Source organism: Polypterus senegalus, chromosome 1 (assembly GCF_016835505.1).
Source record: "Polypterus senegalus isolate Bchr_013 chromosome 1, ASM1683550v1, whole genome shotgun sequence".
Classification (NCBI taxonomy): Eukaryota; Metazoa; Chordata; class Cladistia; order Polypteriformes; family Polypteridae; genus Polypterus; species Polypterus senegalus.
The window spans coordinates 312,183,245-312,206,062 of NC_053154.1; the positions used below are offsets into that span (position 1 = coordinate 312,183,245).

Sequence of the window (22,818 nt, forward strand, 5' to 3'; positions counted from 1 at the left end):
TTCTTCTGCTGGTCCATGAGTCAAAAAGCCTGAAAACCAATGCTCTACACACTCTAGGAAGGCTACCACAAAACTCAAATAACAGGCTTCTGGCCTACACAGGCCTAAAAAGGGGGTTAAGGCCTTTACATGAAAAATAAATAAATAATGCCTTTAAAGGATTAGAGGGGAATACGGTTTGAAACCTCTGATCCAAATGACAAATTAAAAAAAAAAGTTTCTATTTAAAGAATTCATTAAGCAATTGGAATAAAATACACAAAAGGGCAGGATAGGAAAATGGAGCAATATCTAATGCAAACAAATCCAGTAGTCACAAAATCAATAAAAACTTCTGTAAACCAGTAAATCCAAAAAATAAAAATGAGAATAATAAATAAAAAGAGGAATCTAATTTAGAAATGCAGTGCCAAAGCTGTGGTGGAAGCTGATGCTTTTCCTTTTTGTATAGCTGTGTAAACCCCAGGCTTCATCATCATAAAAGTGACAGAATGGACATCTCAGTGAAACAAATGCATATATTTTTAATAATACACACAACTGAAAAATAATACAGTACCACGTTAAACAAATAAAACACAAACAGAACAAACCCAAAAATAGAATTAATAAGAAATTGTGCAAAATAATATAAAAAAAAGAACAACACAAAGAAAAAACGAAGAGCAAAACTAAAAAAGTAATACAAAAAATTGGGCCAATGGCTTGAGGGATGAGAGGTCAGTGGCCTGCCTGCTTAACACCGGGGTGTCATCTTGAATGGCATTACTGGTCAACTCCAAATTCAGTCCTCCACATCCTCGTGATCGTTTCTGCCAGTCTTCACTCCCCACAGAGGTAAGGATCATCCCGAGTGAGTGCATCTCCAGTGCACTGTTAGCTTTTCCTGCTTGTCCAGCTTCAGGGTTTCTTGCCATCCTTTTCATCTTTGTGTTTTGTGTCTGAGGCCATTGATTCTGGACTCTCACCCATTTACTGAACAATTTTCCCAGTCACATTCCCAAGAGAGTCGGAGCTGGAAGTCCAGTCTATGCGCAGAGTACAATACCTCAGAACACGGCACCATGGCTGTCTTTTTTTATTCTCATCTCATTTTGGGCATGTTGGAGGCTCCACTTTACCCTAGCTTTATCCTTGCTGATGTCTCACTAGTGGCCAGTCCATTTTTGATAGAGTTTGGTGCATTTCTCTGTAAACAAAAGGAGACATGTTAGCAGTTATTTGATATTTCACTAATTTCGTGATGGGGGTACCCTTATCACACTAAAGCTCCAGCCTGTATACCATAAAAGCAAGCCTGGGGAGGATAGCTAACTACAGATGAGTTGTGTGAGAGCGACCCACCCTTGACAGGCACCACATGCTGTGTGACACAGTATAGGCTCAGGCTGAATGGGTGACATATATCTAGGTTTCCACTTATTTAATAGACCTTTTAATCCAAAGCCACTCTCAAATACCATATTTAAAGTGCATTTGTTTCCTTAGCTAACCTAAACAGATATACATATTCTGTATAGTGATGGGGGCAACATGGTGGCGCAGTGGTAGTGCTGCTGCCTCGCAGTTAGGAGACCTTGGTTCACTTCCTGGGTCCTCCCTGCGTGGAGTTTGCATGTTCTCCCCGTGTCTGTGTGGGTCTCCTCCCACAGTCCAAAAACATGCAGGTTTAGGTGAATCGGCGAACCTAAATCATGCTTGGTGTGTGTGGGCTGGGGTTTGTTTCCTGCCTTGCACCCTGTGTTGGCTGGGATTGGCTCCAGCAGACCCCCGTGACCCAGTAGTTAGGATATAGTGGGTTGGATAATGGTTGAATGGATGGAGGTATAGTGATGGCATCCGCTAGCCAGATTGTCATCACTTGCGGTTTCGATGCATTCCATCCATCCATTCATCCATCTTCTAACTCGCTGAATCCGAACACAGGGTCACAGGGGTCTGCTGGAGCCAATCCCAGCCAACACAGGGCACAAGGCAGGAACCAATCCTGAGCAGGGTGCCAACCCACCGCAGGATGCATTACACTGTGACACAGTTTTCATTTAAACTGGTGGCACACTGCATTTCATTAATCAAGAATTGAATACTATTTCTAAAGATAAACTGCAGAAATTACCATACTTTTGTTAGGGTGCCTCGTTAGCAGTTAGTGACTCAATATCATTCAGTACATTATTCACCTTGATATCATTGTATGGCTCCATTTTAACTCAGTTTTTGTAAAACTAAAATATTTAAAAATAAAAAAAATGGTCACAATCAGAAATCACACCCCTAAAGTATCATGTCATCATCCCTGTCCCAGAGCTGCCAAAGCCAAACCGACCAATCAGAACAAAGCCAAACTGACCAATCAGTTTGCTCAGTGGAATCAAACTCACAAACACTCACACAGCCAGCACCATTTTAGTTTGGAGCAGGGGTTCTGAACCTGAGGTCTGTGGACCCTCAGGGAGTCCATGGATGGGTTTCAGGGGGTCTGTGAGAGTCAAATAAAAATTAACATTTATATTCACTGTACAGCCCGATTCTTTTGGTTTAGAGTTGATGTAGTAGTAGTAGTAATGGTAGTGGAAAATGTAGTAGGAGGAGGTCTGTTTGAATTTGCACAGGAGGATTGTATTTCGGGCGGCACGGTGGCGCAGTGGTAGCGCTGCTGCCTCGCAGTTAGGAGACCCGGGTTTGCTTCCCGGTCCTCCCTGCGTGGAGTTTGCATGTTCTCCCCGTGTCTGCGTGGGTTTCCTCTGGGCGCTCCGGTTTCCTCCCACAGTCCAAAGACATGCAGGTTAGGTGGATTGGCGATTCAAAATTGGCCCTAGTGTGTGCTTGGTGTGTGGGTGTGTCCTGCGGTGGGTTGGCACCCTGCCCAGGCTTGGTTCCTGCCCTGTGTTGGCTGGGATTGGCTCCAGCAGACCCCCGTGACCCTGTGTTCGGATTCAGCGGGTTGGAAAATAGATAGATAGAATAGGCACTATATTATAGATAGATAGATAGATAGAATAGGCACTATATTATAGATAGACAGATAGATAGATAGATATAGAATAGGCACTATATTATAGATAGATAGATAGATAGATAGATAGATAGATAGATAGATAGATAGATAGATAGATAGATAGATAGATAGAATAGGCACTATATTATAGATAGATAGATAGATAGATAGATAGATAGATAGATAGATAGATAGATAGATAGATAGATAGATAGATAGATAGATAGATAGATAGATAGATAGACAGTGTTGGGAAGGTTACTTTAAAAATGTAATTCGTTACAGTTACAAGTTACCCTGTTCAAAATGTAATAGTAGTGTAACTATTTTAATTACTTGTTCTGAGTAACGTAACTAATTACTTTTTAATTACTTTTTGATTACTTTTCCAATTTTTGGATGGGTATTCTGTACCCGTAGCCTGCTTGTATGTATCCATTTTCAATTTCAAACCTGACAGTAATAATCTTTATGGTGAAATCAAGTGTGAATCAGTCCATAGCCCTGTTGTTCAAGGTGACTGAATGCTGCCTGTATATAGGAAGAAAAAAAATCTTTGATGCAGCATAGACCGAATAATGGACCAATATCTCTTACATCAATGAAGCAGAGAAAAAATAATCTGAAAGTTAATTATTGTGTCACATCCACTTATTGTTAGTTGCCAGACTATTACAGTCTATGTTGTACAGTATGTTGTATCAATTTTTTAAATTCTTTTTCCAGCTGACAGCACTTGGGGGACATCAAACAACAGAGTTATGGGATAATTCACACCGAATTTCTTATTTAAAATAGTTAAACACTTTTGATCCTCTTTTAATACACAAAGTAACATCAGAACTTTCATAAAGACACTATAATAACCACCACAAGGTCAGACTTCAAGATGCTAATAGCTATGAATTATTACAACATTATTACAATTATTAATTATGTATAGCATTAATATTAATGCTATAAGAAGAAGAAGAAGAAGAAGAAGAAGAAGAAGAAGAAGAAGAAGAAGAAGAAGAAGAGTAGTAGTAGTAGTAGTAGTAGTAGCATTAAATGGTGGTTATTATTAATTAAAACTAAATTATGGGGTAGACATTGACTATGGTGCACCACTATTGTGTTTACACTTTACAAAAAACATGTTACTTTTACTAGACAAAACATTTTACAGTCTATTTTTCAATCACAAATGCTGAAGTAGCCGATCGCTTGCATTCAAGACAATACATGTAAAACTTGGACAATGCGTAGTCTTTGTTAAAATCTACCATTCCAGGCACATTTTAAATTACATATAGCAAGTCAGGCACGCTAATATCAAAACTGACAAAATGGGAGGGAAAGTGCGTAATATGGCTCAACAACCTCCTTAGCTAGCTATCTAGAGTAGCTAGCTTAAAGTGAACCGAAATAGGGAGCTAAAATAGCCATAGGCTACATCTGCATTTGGGCACATTAAAAGCGTGTGGCTGTGAAAAGTGGTGTGGCGTCTGTGACTGTGTGACAATGTGAAGGCTTCATTGCTAAAAAAAAAACTTTCCGTTTGCTCTTACAAGCAGCACTTACCTCTAGATGTTTCCTGAGGTTGGACATTGAGGTTTTCGATGTGGACAACATCTTGATAGCCGGCAAACAAGCATTACATTGCACAGTTAGATTTATGCCCTTTTCCGCGACATATCTGAAATGTTTTCTAAATTTCCAGCTGTGAAATGCAGTTTTATTAGACATTGCTAGTAGTAGTTTGAAACTCAGATCACAACATGCCCAGGCATCTGCTATCAGACTGAGGTGATGGCGCTGGCGCTGCAATTATAGACGTGATAGGAGAGCCTATCAGAAATAATTATTGTCTGTGGGAGGGGGGGGGATGGAAAAGGACGATGTTTATAGGCCTAATGAAAACGTGCGAAACAGGCAAAAAAATATTATTTCATATTTCATAAAGGCTTTGCTGACATTTTTAATATGTAACTTAAATTGTAATTCTGAAAAATTACACAAGTAACTGTAATTGAATTACACATTTTTATACAGTAACTGTAATGTATTACCGTTACATTTATTTTGTAATTTAATTACGTAACGCCGTTACATGTATTTCGTTACTCCCCAACACTGTAGATAGATAGAATAGGCACTATATTATAGATAGATAGATAGAATAGGCACTATATTATAGATAGATAGATAGATAGATAGATAGATAGATAGATAGATAGATAGATAGATAGATAGATAGATAGATAGATAGATAGATAGGATAGAATAGGCACTATATTATAGATAGATAGATAGATAGATAGATAGATAGATAGATAGATAGATAGATAGATAGATAGATAGATAGATAGATAGATAGATAGATAGAAGGCGGCACGGTGGCACAGTGGTAACGCTGCTGCCTCGCAGTTAGGAGACCCGGGTTTGCTTCCCGGGTCCTCCCTCGTGGAGTTTGCATGTTCTCCCGTGTCTGCGTGGGTTTCCTCCGGGCGCTCCGGTTTCCTCCCACAATCCAAAGACATGCAGGTTAGGTGGCTTGGTGATTCTAAATTGGCCCTGGTGTGTGTTTGTTTGTGTCCTGCGGTGGGTTGGCACACTGCCTGGGATTGGTTCCTGCCTTGTACCTTGTGTTGGCTGGGATTGGCTCCAGCAGACCCCCATGACCCTGTATTCAGATTCAACGGGTTAGAAAATGGATGGATTGTATTTCATTATTTTAATGAGTGGCCATTACTTTTTGCATAAAAAAGGAGTGTTTTTTTTTTAGTTTAATAATACATTGTGTATGTCATATATGTATGAGACAATCAAACCGCGATAAATGAAGTACATTCTATGCATTGCATGTGAAGTTGTATTTATATGAATATTTCTGTGGAAGGAGGTCCATAGCTTTCATCAGATTCTAAAAGGGTTCTGTGACTCAAAAAAGGTGAAGAATCACTGGTTTGGAGTTAACAGATTCCTCCATACATGGTGTCTAAGCTTTGGATAGAAATTCAGTTTTCTGGTGAAGACTTACATTTACTATTGTTAGGGAAGATAATCTTTAGTTTTGGTTATGACCCCTCTCATTCTTCTTTCTTGCATTTTTCTTTTTTTTTCATGGACATTTTTTCCGTTTTGTTATGAACAACTTCTATATTTTCCATTACCTTTCCACTTATGCACAAAGTCGAACTATCATTTCCTGAACTGATACTTCAAATCTTTCTTTTGTGTTAACCAAATAACCATCAGGATACAATCATATGTCACAAGCAAAAGCTAATAAAAAGAACTAACAAAGGCAACTGAAAAAGCAATTCACATTTACAACATAATTAACAGAAACATTGTGACTCTTGGTACAACTGCTCCACTGCCAGGCTGCTCACCTACATGTAAAAAAGTCATCTTGAATAAAGGAGTGTTGGAATCATCAGATGGAGAGATTCTCTAATCAGATTTTGATGGCCAGCATAGACTTCACTACAGAAAAAGCCCAAGAGCTGGTAGGCAGCCAGTTGGCCGAGGTCTCCAGGACACTGACTGCGTCTTTGACCTTCTTTATTATTGTGGTTTCCATTTATGCTTAATCAGTATCTACCTCATTCTTTGTGTGGTTTAATATATTTGTGTGTTTCTGTGCACTAATTATGTATTTAGTGATTAGTATAATCTATAGTTTTAATATACATTTTAACTGAGAATTGTTCACAGTGCACTGTACCTGAACTCAGTGAAGTGCACTACACAGAAAATAAGGGCTCTATTCAATAAGGCGCGCACAAAAAGGCGAGCTTCAAAAGGGCGACTTTAATTGGGCACGGCGAATAAAGGCGTTCGTGGATAATTTTATACGTTCAATCATTGCCTTTATCTAATAAATTTTCTGCAATAATTTTGTTGCGTTTGCCTTTATTCGCTGCGCCCAATTGAGGTCGCCCTTTTGAAGCTCGCCTTTATTTACGCGCCCTTATTGACGGATACCAATCAACTCAATGGAAGATTTACAGTCATATGAAAAAGTTTGGGAACCCCTCTGAATTCTTTGGATTTCTGTTTCTCATTGGCTGAGCTTTCACAGTAGCAACTTCCTTTTAATATACGACATGCCTTATGGAAACAGTAGGATTTCAGCAGAGACATTAGGTTTATTGGATTAACAGAAAATATGCAATATGCATCATAACAAAATTAGACAGGTGCATAAATGTGGGCACCCCAACAGAGATATGACATCAATACTTAATTGATCGTCTTTTTGCTCCTTTGAGCCTCCAGACGCTGTCCTCCTGTAGCCTGTGATGAGTGTCTGGATTCTGGATGGAGGTATTTCTGACCATTCTCCATACAAAATCTCTCCAGTTCAGTTCAATTTGATGGACAGCCTGTTTCAAACCATCCCATAGATTGTCGACGATATTCAAGTCAAGGGACTGTGATGGCCATTCCAGAACATTGTACTTCTCCCTCTGCGTGAATGCCTTTGTAGATTTCAAACTGTGTTTTGGGTCATTGTCTTGTTAGAATATCCAACACCTGAGTAACTTCAACTTTGTGACTGATGCTTGAACATTATCCTGAAGAATTTGTTGATATTGGGTTAAATTCATCCGACCCTCGACTTCAACAAGGGCCGCAGTCCCTGAACTAGCACCACGGCATGATGGGACCTCCACCGAATTTGACAGTAGGTAGCAGGTGTTCTTCTTCCGCCATGCAAAGCACTTTTTGTTCTGAATAAATAACTCAATTTGTGTCTCATCAGTCCAAAGCACTTTGTTCCAAAATGAATCTGGCTTGTCTAAATGAGCATTGGCATACAACAAGTGATTCTGTTTGTGGCGTGAGTGCAGAAAGGGCTTCTTTCTCATCACCCTGCCATACTGATGCTCTGAATTGTAGAACGATGTACAGATACACCATCTGCAGCGAGATGTTCTTGCAGGTCTTTGGAGGTGATCTGTGGGATGTCTGTACCCATTCTCATAATCCTGCCTCTCCATATGCCACTCCTGCATTTTTCTTGGCCTGCCAGACCTGCTGAGTTGGTTTAACAGCAACTGTGCCTGTGGCCTTCCATTTCCTGATTCCATTCCTTACAGTTGAAACTGACAGTTTGAACCTCTGAGATGGCTTTTTGTAGCCTTCCCCTAAACCAGGAGACTCAACAATCTTTGTTTTCAGATCTTTGGAGAGTTGCTTTGAGGATCCCATGCTGTCAAAGGAGAGTCAAAGGGAAGGACAACTTGCAATTGACCACCTTAAATACCTTTGACCACTCATGATTGGACACTTCTGTCTATGAAGTTCAAGGCTTAACGAACTCATCCAACCAAGTCATCAGCATTGAGCAGTGACAGGCATTCAAATCAGCACAATGACAAGGGGACCCACATTTGTGCACAGCCAGATTTTCACATTTGATTTAATTTAATACAACTAAATACTGCTTCACTAAAAATCTTTGTTTGGAAAACACCGCAGTGCTCAGATGTTCCTAGGAAATGAAAGACACACCACTGGTATCTTTTTTGTTGAAAGGAGAGTAAATTATTATGCAGGCTGAGAGGGGTTCCCAAACATTTTCATATGACTGTACAATACAATACAACTGATTAGAGTAATACAATACAATGCAATAGTACAATAATATAGAATCAAGTGCATTAACTTATATGATATTTATTATGTAGAGTAAAATGAAAAGGAGAGATCAAGTGAACAACTTCAATATTATTTCATTTGCAGCTTGGGTGAAATGAAGAGAACAAGCTGCATAGACAGACTGGTACAACTTTAATGTCTCTATGCACGTCTACCTGCACAAATCTCTTGTAGTGTTTGTGTTTATGTCTTTCTCTTTATCATCAATCATATTATCTGATAGTGAAACCACCTGTCAAACCATCATCTTTTATAAACTTCTTTGATTGTCTTCTGAACTCTAACAGGACGACATGCAGAAGTGCGACTGCTGTGTCTGTTGCCGAGGCAAATGCAGGTTTGTAGAAACCACAGAAAAAACTACAAGCTGACCGCTGCCACGCACAAAGCTCTGGTCACCTGATGGGTGATGCAGGGGACATCATAACTTGGTCACTGAGGTGGCCCCGACCCCGTCTGTCTGCTGTGTCTGTGTATAGTAGAGTGGTAGGTCCTGCTACAATACTAAAATACTGAGACTCAGCCTCGTCTTTGGGGTGCAAGACACCAACTCACGTGTCACAGTCTGTGTGCATAATCATACCTATGCCTCCCTGTACATTTAAATAAATGATGTAGCTGAAAAACTACTCATTCAAGCATTTTTCAAATTAATAGGTCAGGTATTGATCCATTTGGCTTAAAAGTTAAGAGAGAGGTAAAGAATTTAGGGGTAATTATTGACACTGATCTAAATTTTAAATGACATATTAATCAGATTGCTAGGACAGCATTTTTTCACTTAAGAAATAGAGTAAAAGGTAGATCCCTTCTAACTTTGCAAGATGCTGAGAAATTAGATCACGCTTTTGTTTTTAGTCGACTAGATTACTGTAACGCACTCCTCTCAGGACCACCCAAAAAGGACAGAATCTGAACTTGAAAAAGAAAGTCCGAGCATATCACCCCAGTTCTGATGTCACTGCACTGGTTACCAGTGCCATTCAGAATTGACTTTAAAATACTGCTGATGGTTTACAAAGCCTTCAATAATCTGCTCCATCTTATATCTCTGAATGCCTCTCACCTTACACTCCAAATCGTAACCTTAGATCTTCAAATGAGTGTCTGGTTAGAATTCCAAGAGATAAACTTAAAAGAAGTGGTGAGGCGGCCTACTGCTGTTATGGACCTCAAATCTGGACTAGCTGACCGATAGAAATTCCCCAGGCTAATACAGTGGATCACTTTAAAAAACTGCTAAAACCTCATTATTTTAATATGGCTTTCTTATAATTTCATTTTAGTATAACCCTGATATTCTGTATATGCACTTAATTATCTTTTTTTTCATGGCTCTGAATTACTAACCCCTACTTTCTCTGCTGTTCTTTTTTCCGTTTTTTTGTGGTGGCACTCCGGTTCGAGAAGGGGTGTTTTCCCTAACCACTTTTCTCTCCTATTCCTCCAGTTGCACCCAGAAGACACCACCTGACTCCACCCCTTCCGGTTTCCTGGCTGTATATCATGAGGTCAGCAGAAGGAGGCATCATTCTGTGAGCAGAGCACGACACCAACAGAGCTCCTGTGACAAAATCTGAATTTCCAAGGACGACTGTGGCTATTTTGTTGCTCTTATTAGTTGCCTTTCTACTTGTGGGAGCCTGTATTTCCATTAAAGATACTTAACGTAAATGGGGATGACCGATTTGTTGCCCCAACATTTCTTTGTCTGGGACTTGCAATTCATCATATAGAGGCTCATCTTCATCCCTGCACCCAGACCTACATATCCAGTTGTGAGAAGTCACACTAAATCTGAGGGGCTGCATGTGAAGACCACTACAACCTCCATCCATCTTGTCTTTTTGAATTTTATTACCAAAATCCAATCTGTTTAAGCATACCACATACACCTCACGACACCCGAGCGTTTTTGGCTTCACTTACCTTGTACTTTCTGCCTGAAACCTGCAAATTGAAGAAAAAAAAGGGAAAGACAGTTAATTCAGAAAGAGTTTCATTTGCAGCATCTGCTTCATAATGTCCAGCCATCACACATGACACTCTGATTCACGCAGATACTAAGAGGTGGATGAGCCTGTGGAGGACCTGATAATGGACTATCTGTCAAGCAGACCTCCATTTGTGAGACTCAATGAAAGTGTGAGCAACACTGGAGCACCACAAAGAACAGGCCCGTCTACTTTACTCTGCACTCTGTACACCTCAGACTAGAAATAGAAGAGCAGGTCAGGTCACTTGCCAACATTCTCAGAAGATTCTGCACTTATGGAGGATATCAATACAGAGAAGAGGAGTCAGGGGGAGAACTTTGAGAATTGTCTGCAACTAAACATTAACAAAACCAAAGAACTGCTTGTTAGGAGACCTGGGTTCGCTTCCCGGGTCCTCCCTGCGTGGAGTTTGCATGTTCTCCCTGTGTCTGCATGCGTTTCCTCCGGGCGCTCCGGTTTCCTCCCACAATCCAAAGACATGCAGGTTAGGTGGATTGGCGATTCTAAATTGGCCCTAGTGTGTGCTTGGTGTGTGGGTGTGTTTGTGTGTGTCCTGCGGTGGGTTGGCACCCTGCCCAGGATTGGTTCCTGCCTTGTGCCCTGTGTTGGCTGGGATTGGCTCCAGCAGTACCCCATGACCCTGTATTCGGATTCAGCGGGATAGAAAATTGATGGATGGAAGAACTGCTTATTAACTTTCACCGCACCAAACAGCCTCTGTGTCCAGTCAGTACTGAAAGAGTGGAAGCAAAGATTGTCCACTCCTACAAGCACTTGAGAGTCAACATAACAAACAGCTGGGACTGGTCTCGGAAACAAAGAGGAACTATGGGAGAACGGGCAAGAGCAGGCTCTTCTTCCTCAGGAGACTGCTTTCCTTTAATGTCCTTCACATCTTCTATGACTCTATGATGGTCAGTGTGTATCCTGGGCTGGTAATGTCACTTCAAAAGCAGCCCACTACATCAACAAGCTAATTAGAAGGGCAGATTCAGTTATGGGATGCACACTGGACCCCATGGAGGTTGTAGCAAAGGAGGAGATTAAAACAAACCTGAGTGCCATTATGAACAATGCTGCACATCCTCTCTCTGACACACCAACACTAAGGATTTTCAGACAACGAAAGACACAGCTGAAGTTTGTCAAGGAACATGGATTGGACATGGATTTGGGGGGGATCCTTCATACCAACCTTAATATGCTTGTATAGCACCTCATGAGGACTGGGACTGCCAGGTCAGGAGTTTTCTTCCTTTTAAAATTTCTTTCTTTTTATTCTTTGTGATGTATGTTCACTATAGTGGGTGTTCATATTTATTTATTTATCAGTCTCTTCATGCAATTATGTATTTAAAGAGCTCCTGTTAAATGCCAGATATCTCCCTGGGGACAATTGTGGTTAGTTAATAAGTTAGTTAGTTCTATTATTGTTAAGTACATTGAGTAACTTCTGTGTATGACAATGTGCTTTACAGTAATGTGAAAAAGTAAAAGCACCCCATGCAAACTGTTGGCTTTTTCAACATCTTTCAACTGGAGAACATTAGATCTTCATCAGTTGTGTGTGATGGGGCATCCAATTCAAAGAGTGTTGCCCTCTAGGAGAGCCCTGTTTCGAAAATAGTTTTCATTTAATATGAACAAATTTAAATTATTATAGCTCATTCTCAGTGAAGCACTATGACTTCTATGCGCTAGAAGTGCTCACACCAAACCTGACCAAGCCCTGCGCAGCGAAAAGAGGCCTTTCCTTCACTGAAAAAAGTATAACATTGACGTTGTTCATTCTCTTTCATGCAACTTAAGATTAGTCATTTAGTGTTGTAGCTTGAAGTATTTGGCTTCAGATTTCAATCCAAGTAATAAAACTTAGTAAGTCACTGTAAGTAAAAACTTAGTAAGTCACTGTTGTGATGTGGGATTTTGCATATAACTTGATAAATGTTTTGTATGTCTTTATTTATAATTTAGGCAAACCAATGTAATTTAGTGGTACCTTGGTGAGAGGCATTCTTGTTTATCCCCCCATGTTTACGACTTTTCTTTGTAATTTTACGACAGGATTTGGGGGGATGTGTCTTAAACCAGTTTGATGAGCATTTCTTTGTTAAAGTCTTTTCCCCCATCCCCCACACAAAGCCAGGTTAGTGTAATATATGGTCTTGGGGGGGGCAGGAGATAAGATGTTCTATTTCACCCATTGGTCTGAGGTAGGGCTGTTTGGAATTGTCTCTTCTCAGAGGCCTTCAAGTACCATGATATCCTTTTCGCTGTAGGGAGTTGGACAGAAAACCTATAAATCTGCTTGCTCAACAACATTCTCTCTCTCTAACCAACATATGATGGAAGAAGCATCTCTCTTGCTAACCTGTGATGATGAAGACAACACAATGAAGAGCACAGCTCAGCAGCCATTTTGAACAGACATGTGGCTGAAAGCTGAGCACCAACGATGCCTTAACTAGAGACATTTTAAGTAACTGCAAGTCTGTGTGCCACCTGAATTACACATCACCATTTTATCAGGTTGTATGGTTGCCAATATTCAAATGTACTTTGCATTTTGTTATTATTTATGAATATTATCAGTAATACATTATTTTATGTGTAACTTAACTCCTGCTTGTCTTTTTACTACATCTAATTGCCTGAGGTTATAGATATAGAAGGGTAAGTTATATACAGTGGTAAGTCTGTGAGATTAGGCATTCTAAGGCTACATATTTAATAATACAATAGGGGACAGTAGAGCAATACATATATTACTCTACCAAGATAAAACAGTCACCTAAAGTAAGTTATGGTGGAGGGAACCAACATACAAATCCTATTTCAGTTAACCTAATATTTTAGGTTGTTTGTGTGCTGTGTTTGAGGGGCAGTTTGTATTTTCTTCTGGTCGAACTTTCCAGCGTGTTGGCTTTCCAACTGCCAGAAAAGAAGAACACTTCCCAGAGTGGAGTGGACGTGGCTATGCAGGTCTGGTCATTATTAGCAGCAGACTTTCATAACAGAGGATTTCTGGTAAATAATCCTGTTTCTCAACTGTTCATTTTAAGTATAAGAACTCGTAATAAAACATACTTTGAAGAAAGCTGTAGAAACGTTTAATAATTTTTTGTTGTATATTTAAGATTTAAACTGCAAAATCCTTGTGTATCTGCACTATATTTTTAAATAAATGTAAAAAGTACAGCATTTGGATGTATGTTCATAATATTTCTAATAGCATAAAAACAGGTTATGACCAATAAACCATTTTAAATTGTAACAACTTAAAAAACAGATGTACTTCAGTATAAAATGAGTGAATTACACCCAATCCCTCTAAATGATTTGACTCAACTTAAAAATTGTGGGTTCAATAAGATAAAAAGAATTATATTGGTTCAGATTGAAAATATTAAGTGTGAATTATTACCTTATTTTAAGTTGAATGGAGGTTATACTTTTTCAGTGTTGAAAACATTATGAAAACTCTTTATGTCACATGTGTAGCCCGAGTCAATCTGGGGTATGTTAGAATTCTTACATGTACAGGAGTTTGTTCAGGGTTCTTGACCTTTCACATGCGAGCTTTATAAGCACACTAAAGTCAGGAATTGTTATAAATAGTGACGACCTCAGATAAGCGGAAGAGAATGGATGGATGGATAGATGGATAGTGACGACTATACATTAAAATATTTGACTCTTTTTAATTATGCCTACAAACAGCGAATTACTACAAAAAAAAAAAATCTTCAATAATTCTAGTATAAATTCTTTCATAAGGGCACCAAAACCCTCACACCGGCCATGCATGCATTATTTTCTGTATTGAAGCAGCTACATTAGATTTTAAAGAGAACCTGCAGCTACATTGATTTTTTTTTGTTTTTGCCAGGGAAGACTACATTAATCAAACTCCTGTCAGTGACAGGCTGAAAGGGCTAGTTTAGTAATAATGTAAATTAATCGCATTTAATTCCAGACAATGACTTGTCAAAAGAGAGGGAAAGTTCTAATGAATGGTCTTTGACTGTACTCCTTGCTGACACTACCCACGATTTGCATTGCATACAGATTACCATCGCATTTTCAATCGCAAATTGTGAAAGATCGTTTTCAAAATTGAAAAGAATAAAAACTCGTCTGAGATCTTCCATGCCACAAGTGCGTCTGACCAGCCTGGCTTTAATCGGCATTGAAAAAGAATTCCTCACAGATGATGTAAAAAAATGAAGGAGTACCATTGTATGTGAAACGAAGGAGATCTAATTTGGGGAAATGAACTTACATGAATATTTAATTTCAATAAAGTGTTTATTTCTTATTTAATATGCCTTTGTTTATCATATTCATATGCTTTCTTTTCCATTCACTTTGACAGCACCTCACCTTAGGGGCATACAATCATGGAGTCATCTTCTAGCCTCTGTATGCCACTAATCTTCAGGCAAACAGATCCTACAGATAAATCTGATCTACTTGAATGAATGACACATCATAGTGACAAGGTGTATTCATTCTCATAATCGAAATTAACAAAAATTCAGATTTGCCGCAATAAAACGGTAAACCCATCCCTACAGCACGTCAAATCCATCAAATTAGAATCAGGTGTTCCAGATGAGGTGCTAAAGATTAGAGCCTCCTTAGGGAGTCTGCTAGTGGACCTGACTGTGTTATTCAAGCCACAGATATCGAGGGTCTTGTCTTCTCTTTGCTATGGAGTGTTTGGTGTTCTCATGCCAAGATCAAAAGATATCTCTAAGACCCTCAGAAAGAAGGTTGTGGATGTCTAGAAGTCTTGCAACATTGCCAAATTATTTGAAATCAATCATTCCAATGTAAGTGGTGTAGATTTCAAAACACTTCTAATTTGACCAAGACTGACCGGCCTAGCAAATTCAGCCCAAGAGCTGACCATTTGATATTAAAGGAAGTCTCCAAGAAACCGACAATTTTAAATTGTGCAGAAGTTGCTCTTGTGCACGTGTATCTACAATCAGAAAGAGATTGCACAAATTTGACCTGCATGTGAGAACATTAGAGCAAGACTAGAGTTTGCCATTAAACATCTAGAGATCAGGGCTTCTGGAACACTGTGCTCTGGACAGTTGTATGGAAGATAGAATTGTTTGGCAAGCACGGTACAGGCTGGGAAATACTGAACACGATGCGCAGTGTGCACTTCAGGACGCTGTTGTTATGTATGCAATGTTCTGACCATACTAGCGCATGTACTTTACGTAAATCTGGAGGATTCCACCAGGTGGCAGTGTGAGAAATCATCACAGTGAGAAAACAACATCCAGTTTCACTGTGTTGTGAGTTGAGGGAAGAAAGCTGTTAAAGGTAAAAATTATTTGCATTCTGACACAGAAAGTGGTATGTGAGACCTTTAAATGTATGCGTCGTTATGATGGGGAATATCTCTTTGAGGGGCACATACAGTATCTCACCAAAGTGAGTACACCCCTGACATTTTTGTAAATATTTTATTATATCTTTTCATGGGACAACACTGACGATATTACACTTTGACACAATGTAACGTGTACAGCTTGTATAACAGTTTAAATTTGCTGTCCCCTCAAAATAACTCGACACACAGCCATTAATGTCTAAACAGCTGGCGACAAAAGTGAGCACACCCCTAAGTGAAAAATGTCCAAACTGTGCCCAAAGTGTCAATATTTTGTGTGGCCGCCCAACATTATTTTCCAGCCCTGCCTTAACTCTCTTGGGCATGGAGTTCACTAGAGCTTCACAGGTTGCCACTGGAATCCTCCTCCACTCCTCCATGACGACATCACGGAGCTGGTGGATGTTAGAGACCTTGCGCTCCTCCACCTTCCATTTGAGGATGCCCCACAGATGCTCAATAGGGTTTATGTCTGGAGACATGCTTTGCCAAGGCAGTGGTCATCTTGGAGGTGTGTTCGGGTTCGTTATTATGTTGGCATGCTGTCCTGCGGCCCAGTTTCTGAAGGGAGGGGATCATGCTCTGTTTCACTTTGTCACAGTACATGTTGGCATTCATGGTTCCCTCAATGAACTGTAGCTCCGCAGTGCCGGCAGTACTCATGACACTCCCACCACCATGCTTGACTGTAGGCGAGACACACTTGTCTTTGTATTCCTCACATGGTTGCCCCACACACGTGCTTGACACGCTCTGAACCAAATAAGTTAATCTTGGTCTTATTAGACCACAGGACATGGTTCCAGTAATCCATGTCCTTAGTCTGCTTGTCTTCAGCAAACTGTTTGTGGGCTTTCTTGTGCATCACCATGCAGATCAATTTGATGCAGTGTGCAGCGTATGGCCTGAGCACTGACTGGCTGTAGCAATGCTGGCGGCACTCATACGTCTATTTTCAAAAGACAACCTCTGGATATGATGCTGAGCACTCAACTTCTTTGGTCGACCTTGGAGAGGCCTGTTCTGAGTGGAACCTGTCCTGTTAAAGCTGTCACTGTATGGTCTTGGCTACCGTGCTGCAGCTCAGTTTCAGGGTGCTGCCATCTTTACGTAGAGCAACAATTCTTTTTTTCAGATCCTCAGAGAGTTCTTTGCCATGAGGTGCCATGTTGAACTTCCACTGCCCAGTATGAGAGAGTGTGAGAGCGATAACACCAAATTTAACACACCTTAACACTTAATGAGTCACATGACACCGGGGAGGGAAAATGGCTAATTGGGCACAATGTGGACATTTTTCACTTAGGGGTGTACTCACTTTTGTTGCCAGCGGTTTAGACATTAATGGCTGTGTGTTGAGTTATTTTGAGGGGACAGCAGATTGACACTGTGATACAAGCTGTACACGTTACATTGTGTCAAAGTGTCATCGTCAGTGTTGTCCCATGAAAAGACGTAATCAAATATTTACAAAAATGTGAGGGGTGTAATCACTTTTGTGAGATACTGTATATTGCTTAAATAATTACCTGAGTGGGGCAGGAACAAATATTCACTTAAAATAATTTCGGGAGGCTTTCAATGCAATTATATTATTATTTTAACATTACACTTGCAGTCATATTTTTCAATATCACATAAACAACAATGGGGGTGTAAAATGTGGTCTTTTAAATAACCACCACCCCAGTAAACTATCATCCATGTATTTTTTGTAGCAAAGAAAGACTTCAAAAAATAAACAACTTAGTATTAATAGATCAGCAAAAAAATGAAAACATTGAAAAGGCAGTATTATTTCAAAAAGAAAACCTAATTGTAGCAATTAAATGAGAATAAAAACTATCCCTAATAGAAAACCTAATGTTGTCTATCCACACAAAAATTAGTACATAGTTTAATCCTAATTTTGTCTCTATTGGCTATTCACTTCAAAAACAGTAAAAAATCATTCTTGTTCCCAAGAGGAAGCCTAACGGTGGCTATTTAGTCAGATATGATAGCTTTTAAAACATTCCTTTCCTGCTATCAAACACGGTACACATCCACAATGTGCGCACTGTTTCTTTTTTCTTGTGCTGCAATAGGCACATCTTTGAGATGTTGAATGTACAGGCTGGTGTTTGCTGCTTTCATTGCAGATACTTTTGTCTATAAAAGGTTTCTGTAAGCTGACTGCCACCGGAGAGCTCCCTTTACTTGCAGTGGAAGCTGCTGCTGTGATTGACACTATTCTTGAGGCTAGCACATCACATTCGTCGTCACTCCTATTTGATACGTCGTCGAAAGAATGACTGACTATCATTCATATTATTATTTACAAAAGTACGAGCACTGTCACTATCGTTGGAATCCACTTCACTCTCATTGTCGGAAGGTATTTACTCACGAAGCAAATGGTAAATTTCTTCATCCGACAAACCTAAGTGATGTTATTCAAGGGTGGTGGTTGGCTGCATTGACCATATGGAAATACGGCTCTAAAGAGAAGAAACGCTTTTGTAAATACAGAAAATGACATCTACGCATTTCCTGAATGAATACTTAATGATAATGAAACGTTTACTCACCCAAAATATTAGAAGCACCAGCAAAATATTCATAGAACCTCAGAAGTAACTACAATGGCGTCCACCTGGCATCAAACTTCCACTCAAGTTGTAAACATGCGACCGAAACGCGGCCCAGTACTTCTGCTGCCATCTGACGGGTCATAGCTAAATCCAGGCGTGTGGTTAGTATGGCATGCTGCCGCCCGTGAAGTGCACAGTAAAAAACAATGTGGTGAGCAGAACCACCTAACTAACTACCTATAGAAAGTGCTTTTATGGGCGGTGGTTATTTACACTGAACACCGCCCTTTAAAGAGATATGCGATGCTTGTATTGCCTATACGAGAAATGGATGAAGAAAAGCATAATGAATACATTTGCATTTAAATCTGATGATTTGCTTCACCACATCGAACCATTCACCAAATATTGAAGCATGCACATTGATCCTGTTGGAGTTGCAATGCGGCTCGCCATCCATTACATGTTGATAGTAAACGATGATGCTGGCGTCACATACCAACTTGAACACACATGCCACTCATATTTTGGCTGGTACTGCAACTCGCACATACGTTGCGTTAATTTGTGACAAAGTGCTCAGAGGAGCGGTCAAAAGTAATACTGGGAACACATGGCAGCCATGATGAGTGTGCTTTTACGTTTTGAGCATGAAGTATAAACTGGCCCTAATAGTGGACATGTTTGACAGCATTTCAGGAGAACCACCTCTTACTACTGGAAATGTCCCGGTTTTAGGGCTGCTTTGCTGCCTCAAGTCAACTACAAATTCTGTTTCAAAGTGTGCTTGAGGAGAATGTGAGGCTATCTGTCTGAAAGCTGAACTGGAAACAGACCTTTCAACACAACAATGATCTGAAGCAAGCCCACCAATAAATGGGTCAAAAAGAAGAAAAGGAGGTTTATGGACTGGCCTAGTCAATGCCCTGAATTGACTCTCTTTGAAATGTTGTAGGACAGACAGGACATGCAAAAAAAACCCACAAACATCTTGCAATGGAAGAGATTTTGAATGGATGAGTAGTCAAAAATGTCACCGTGTTGATGTCAAAGACTAGTGGGCAGTTATACAAAACACATACAAGAAGTCATTTCTGCTAAAGGGGGCATTACCAGTGTAAATGCCACAGGGGTTGGATGGGCATTCCAACCAGAGAAGGAGATGGTTCCTTACCTGGATGGGATGCTCCAAACAGATAGACGGACAGCCCACCGGAAGAAGACGTTGTTGGGGACTCCGTATTCCCCCGGAATTGTAGATGGCAGCGGCCTTGGATACGGAACCAGTAGGGCATGCTGGGAAATGTAGTCCGGCAACACAGTCCTGCTGGGGTCCCTGGGTTCTGCAAAGGAGGGCTGCAGGGAGATGCGCTCCCAACAATAGGACTTCTTTATGACCCAGAAGTATTTCCATCGGGCAGTGGCCCTAACACCCGGGTCCTCAGTAAAAGGGACCACACTCGCTTGTCCAGGAGAGTCGGAGCTGGGAGGAAGGACGGCGACACTCAACTGGTGGAGGGCAGTGCGGGGATAAGAGTATTGTAGAGAGAGGAATTATGATTTGTAGAGAGGGAGAGAGATCACTTGTACTTGTGCTACTTGTGGAAGATTTGGTGAATAAATCATCCTTTATTTGAACCCGGGACTCAGTGTGTGTTCATTTTGGGGGTTTAGGGCCGCTGACGCCCTGCTTTCCATCACACCAGCCTCTTAGGCTAAGGGTGGACTTTCCCCCATTTTTGTTAAAGAAATGAGAAGCCAATTTTTCCTTGTGTTTTTATTCAGGTAGATCATCTTTATCTGTGGGCTCTGTTTGCATGAAGATCAGCTCTTTGCCGGTTCAAATTTGTTAAAAAGTCAACAGTTTCCATGGAGTGTACCTACTTTTTCATATGACAGCAACAATAAATGTTTTTGTACGCTTGTAAGACTCAAAGCCTTGTGAGCAGGCATCTTATAGCTTAGGTACCAGGGAAATAAGATATTTAGGAGTGCACCTCCAATGCTAGAACTTCAAAATGGTGACCTTCTATATCCCATTTGCAATGCCACCTTCCTCCCCGCTGTCCATATTGGGCACCAGTTACTGCTTCAGTTCAGAGTCGACAGCCCCTAAAGGTCCCTGCGTGAGTCATGAGTCAGGTGGGATTCAAGTCTAAACAGACATACTTACATGTCAGGATCAGGATCACTACTAACAGAAAGAGCAGCCCTGGCACAATGAGGTACATATGCCCCCTTGCCATACTATCCATTGTCTGGCTCACCATGATGGTTTGTGGGGATTCTGTTCTCTCTGCTTCAGAACCTGTGGAAAAAACATATACAAATAAAGTCTGTCAGTTCACAATGTTGTGATCTGTGGGGCTCCAGAAAACTCAAAATAGAGGCTTTTTCACAAAACGAGGCTTCACTGAGGCCTAGAAACCAAATTCAGCCTTACCTCAAAGTCAAGAAACAGGCTTAGTGGAAAAACAATTTAAAGAATGTATTAAGAAAAAAAAAAGTTAAAACAAGACAAAAAGCAAAAATGATTCACAAAAGGTGATATTTCTAAACAGACACACCTGAGTAAATAAATTCAAGTCTGAAATCCAAGAACAAAGCCAAAAACTAGAGTGAAAATATAAAAAAAAAAATCACTACAAGGAGGTATTCAAAAAGTGAACCTAATAACATGAACTGCCACTGCAGCCAACCTATGGCGTAGTTAGAATTTGATAGGCCTGGGGTGGTCCTGCAGCTAAAGTATCAAGTGGTCCCAAGCAACTTAGACTTAATATAAGAGGGTGAGGTACTTAATATAAAAGACTAATAAATACATAATTAACATCATGCAAGAAAACAATACACCTATAATAAAAATAAAATGTAAAAAAAGAATATAAAAAATTGTACAGAATAATTTGTAAAGGATAATAAAAGATCTCTCTATTATAAAAAAAAATCCTGGAGAGAAACATAAGGGCGTTGAGACGTGATCTTCACATTAAGATCACGGAAGACATTTAATAAAAACCGTGAGATGAAAGAGAATGGCCAAGGAGTGTCTTGCGGGGACCTTAAACATGAGACTTTGTGCCAAGAGATTGACTCAGGACCATCTCGGGATGACGTAAAACATGAGATTCTTGCAAGACACGCCCGACTTACAATCTATATCAAATAAGACCACGAGCAGCAAAACAGTCTAAAGGATTTGAGCACACACAGATGCGGGGCTCTCAGCGCATATAAAGCGTATAAGGACAGTACGTTATAAATGAAACGTCGACGACTAAGCGAAGAAGAAAGCAGCGTGGAGAAAAGATACTCAAAAGCGTTGGAGAGAAAAAAGAGCAAAAAAGAAAAAGAATAATCTAGGTGCAAATTCAGAAAATAAGGAAAGTAATTATCAGCCCGGAACAAGTGGAATTGAAACAAAGCAGGTCCAATCGGGCTCAGAATTAAAAGACAGAGTAAAAAACAAAGTAGAACTTCATAAAAACGTTCATAAACGTTGGTGCTAAACACATGCAGAGCAGGTTAGAGATTAGGGAAGCAAGTAATGCGAAAGGCTCAAAAAAAAAAGTTGCGATACACATGTGGAGAAAGTTAACGGATACGAAAATAGGAAAATTAGAAAATATAAAAAAAGAAAGTAAAGATCGCAGAAGTTCAAACAAACAAACTGCCTCATTTAACTACGCATCAGTCTAACTTTGGTTTTGCACAATAATCACTACACTATTGCATCTTAACACTTAATTCTACTTTATTCACATAATTGTACTTATTTATTATGTTCTACTATACTGTTACCTTTCAATCTATGACTTTTTGTTAATCTAACTGATATTCTTCTAACTTTGCACAGTTTTTGATAAGCGGATCAGGATGCATTTCACAGCGCGTTGTCCTGTATAACTATGCATGTGACAAATAAAGAATCTTGAGAATTTCAAAAACGGAGTTAACCTCACATGCATTTATTGGTTACTTTGTAAAAAAATTATTAACTGCTGATGATGTCGATCGTTTTATCTGTGCTGAAATTCCAAACAGAGAAACCTATCCTGAATTATGGTACAAAGTCATTAAACACACGTCTCACTGACCTCATTAAAAAGATTCAGCATATTGAGACTTGTAAGATTCCAAATATTGTTTTTACAGAAGTTCTGAAATAAAAGTGAAACTAATGAA

The 22,818-nt window shown here is 39.9% G+C and overlaps 1 protein-coding gene across 2 annotated transcripts in view; it reads right to left on the reverse strand.

Annotated features, from left to right (window-relative positions):
* Nucleotides 1-628: 628 nt before the first annotated feature.
* The window catches only part of LOC120515174 (CD276 antigen homolog), a 62,418-nt gene continuing 40,228 nt past the window's right edge, over nucleotides 629-22,818 (reverse strand). For both annotated transcript variants that reach the window (XM_039735934.1, XM_039735929.1), the window contains exons 4-6: nucleotides 20,807-20,941; nucleotides 10,580-10,600; nucleotides 629-1,189 (exon numbers count right to left, since the gene is read on the reverse strand). In XM_039735934.1, the coding sequence (XP_039591868.1) occupies nucleotides 1,149-1,189; nucleotides 10,580-10,600; nucleotides 20,807-20,941 (197 nt within the window). In that variant the 3' untranslated portion in view covers nucleotides 629-1,148. The remainder of the gene's footprint in view (nucleotides 1,190-10,579; nucleotides 10,601-20,806; nucleotides 20,942-22,818) is intronic.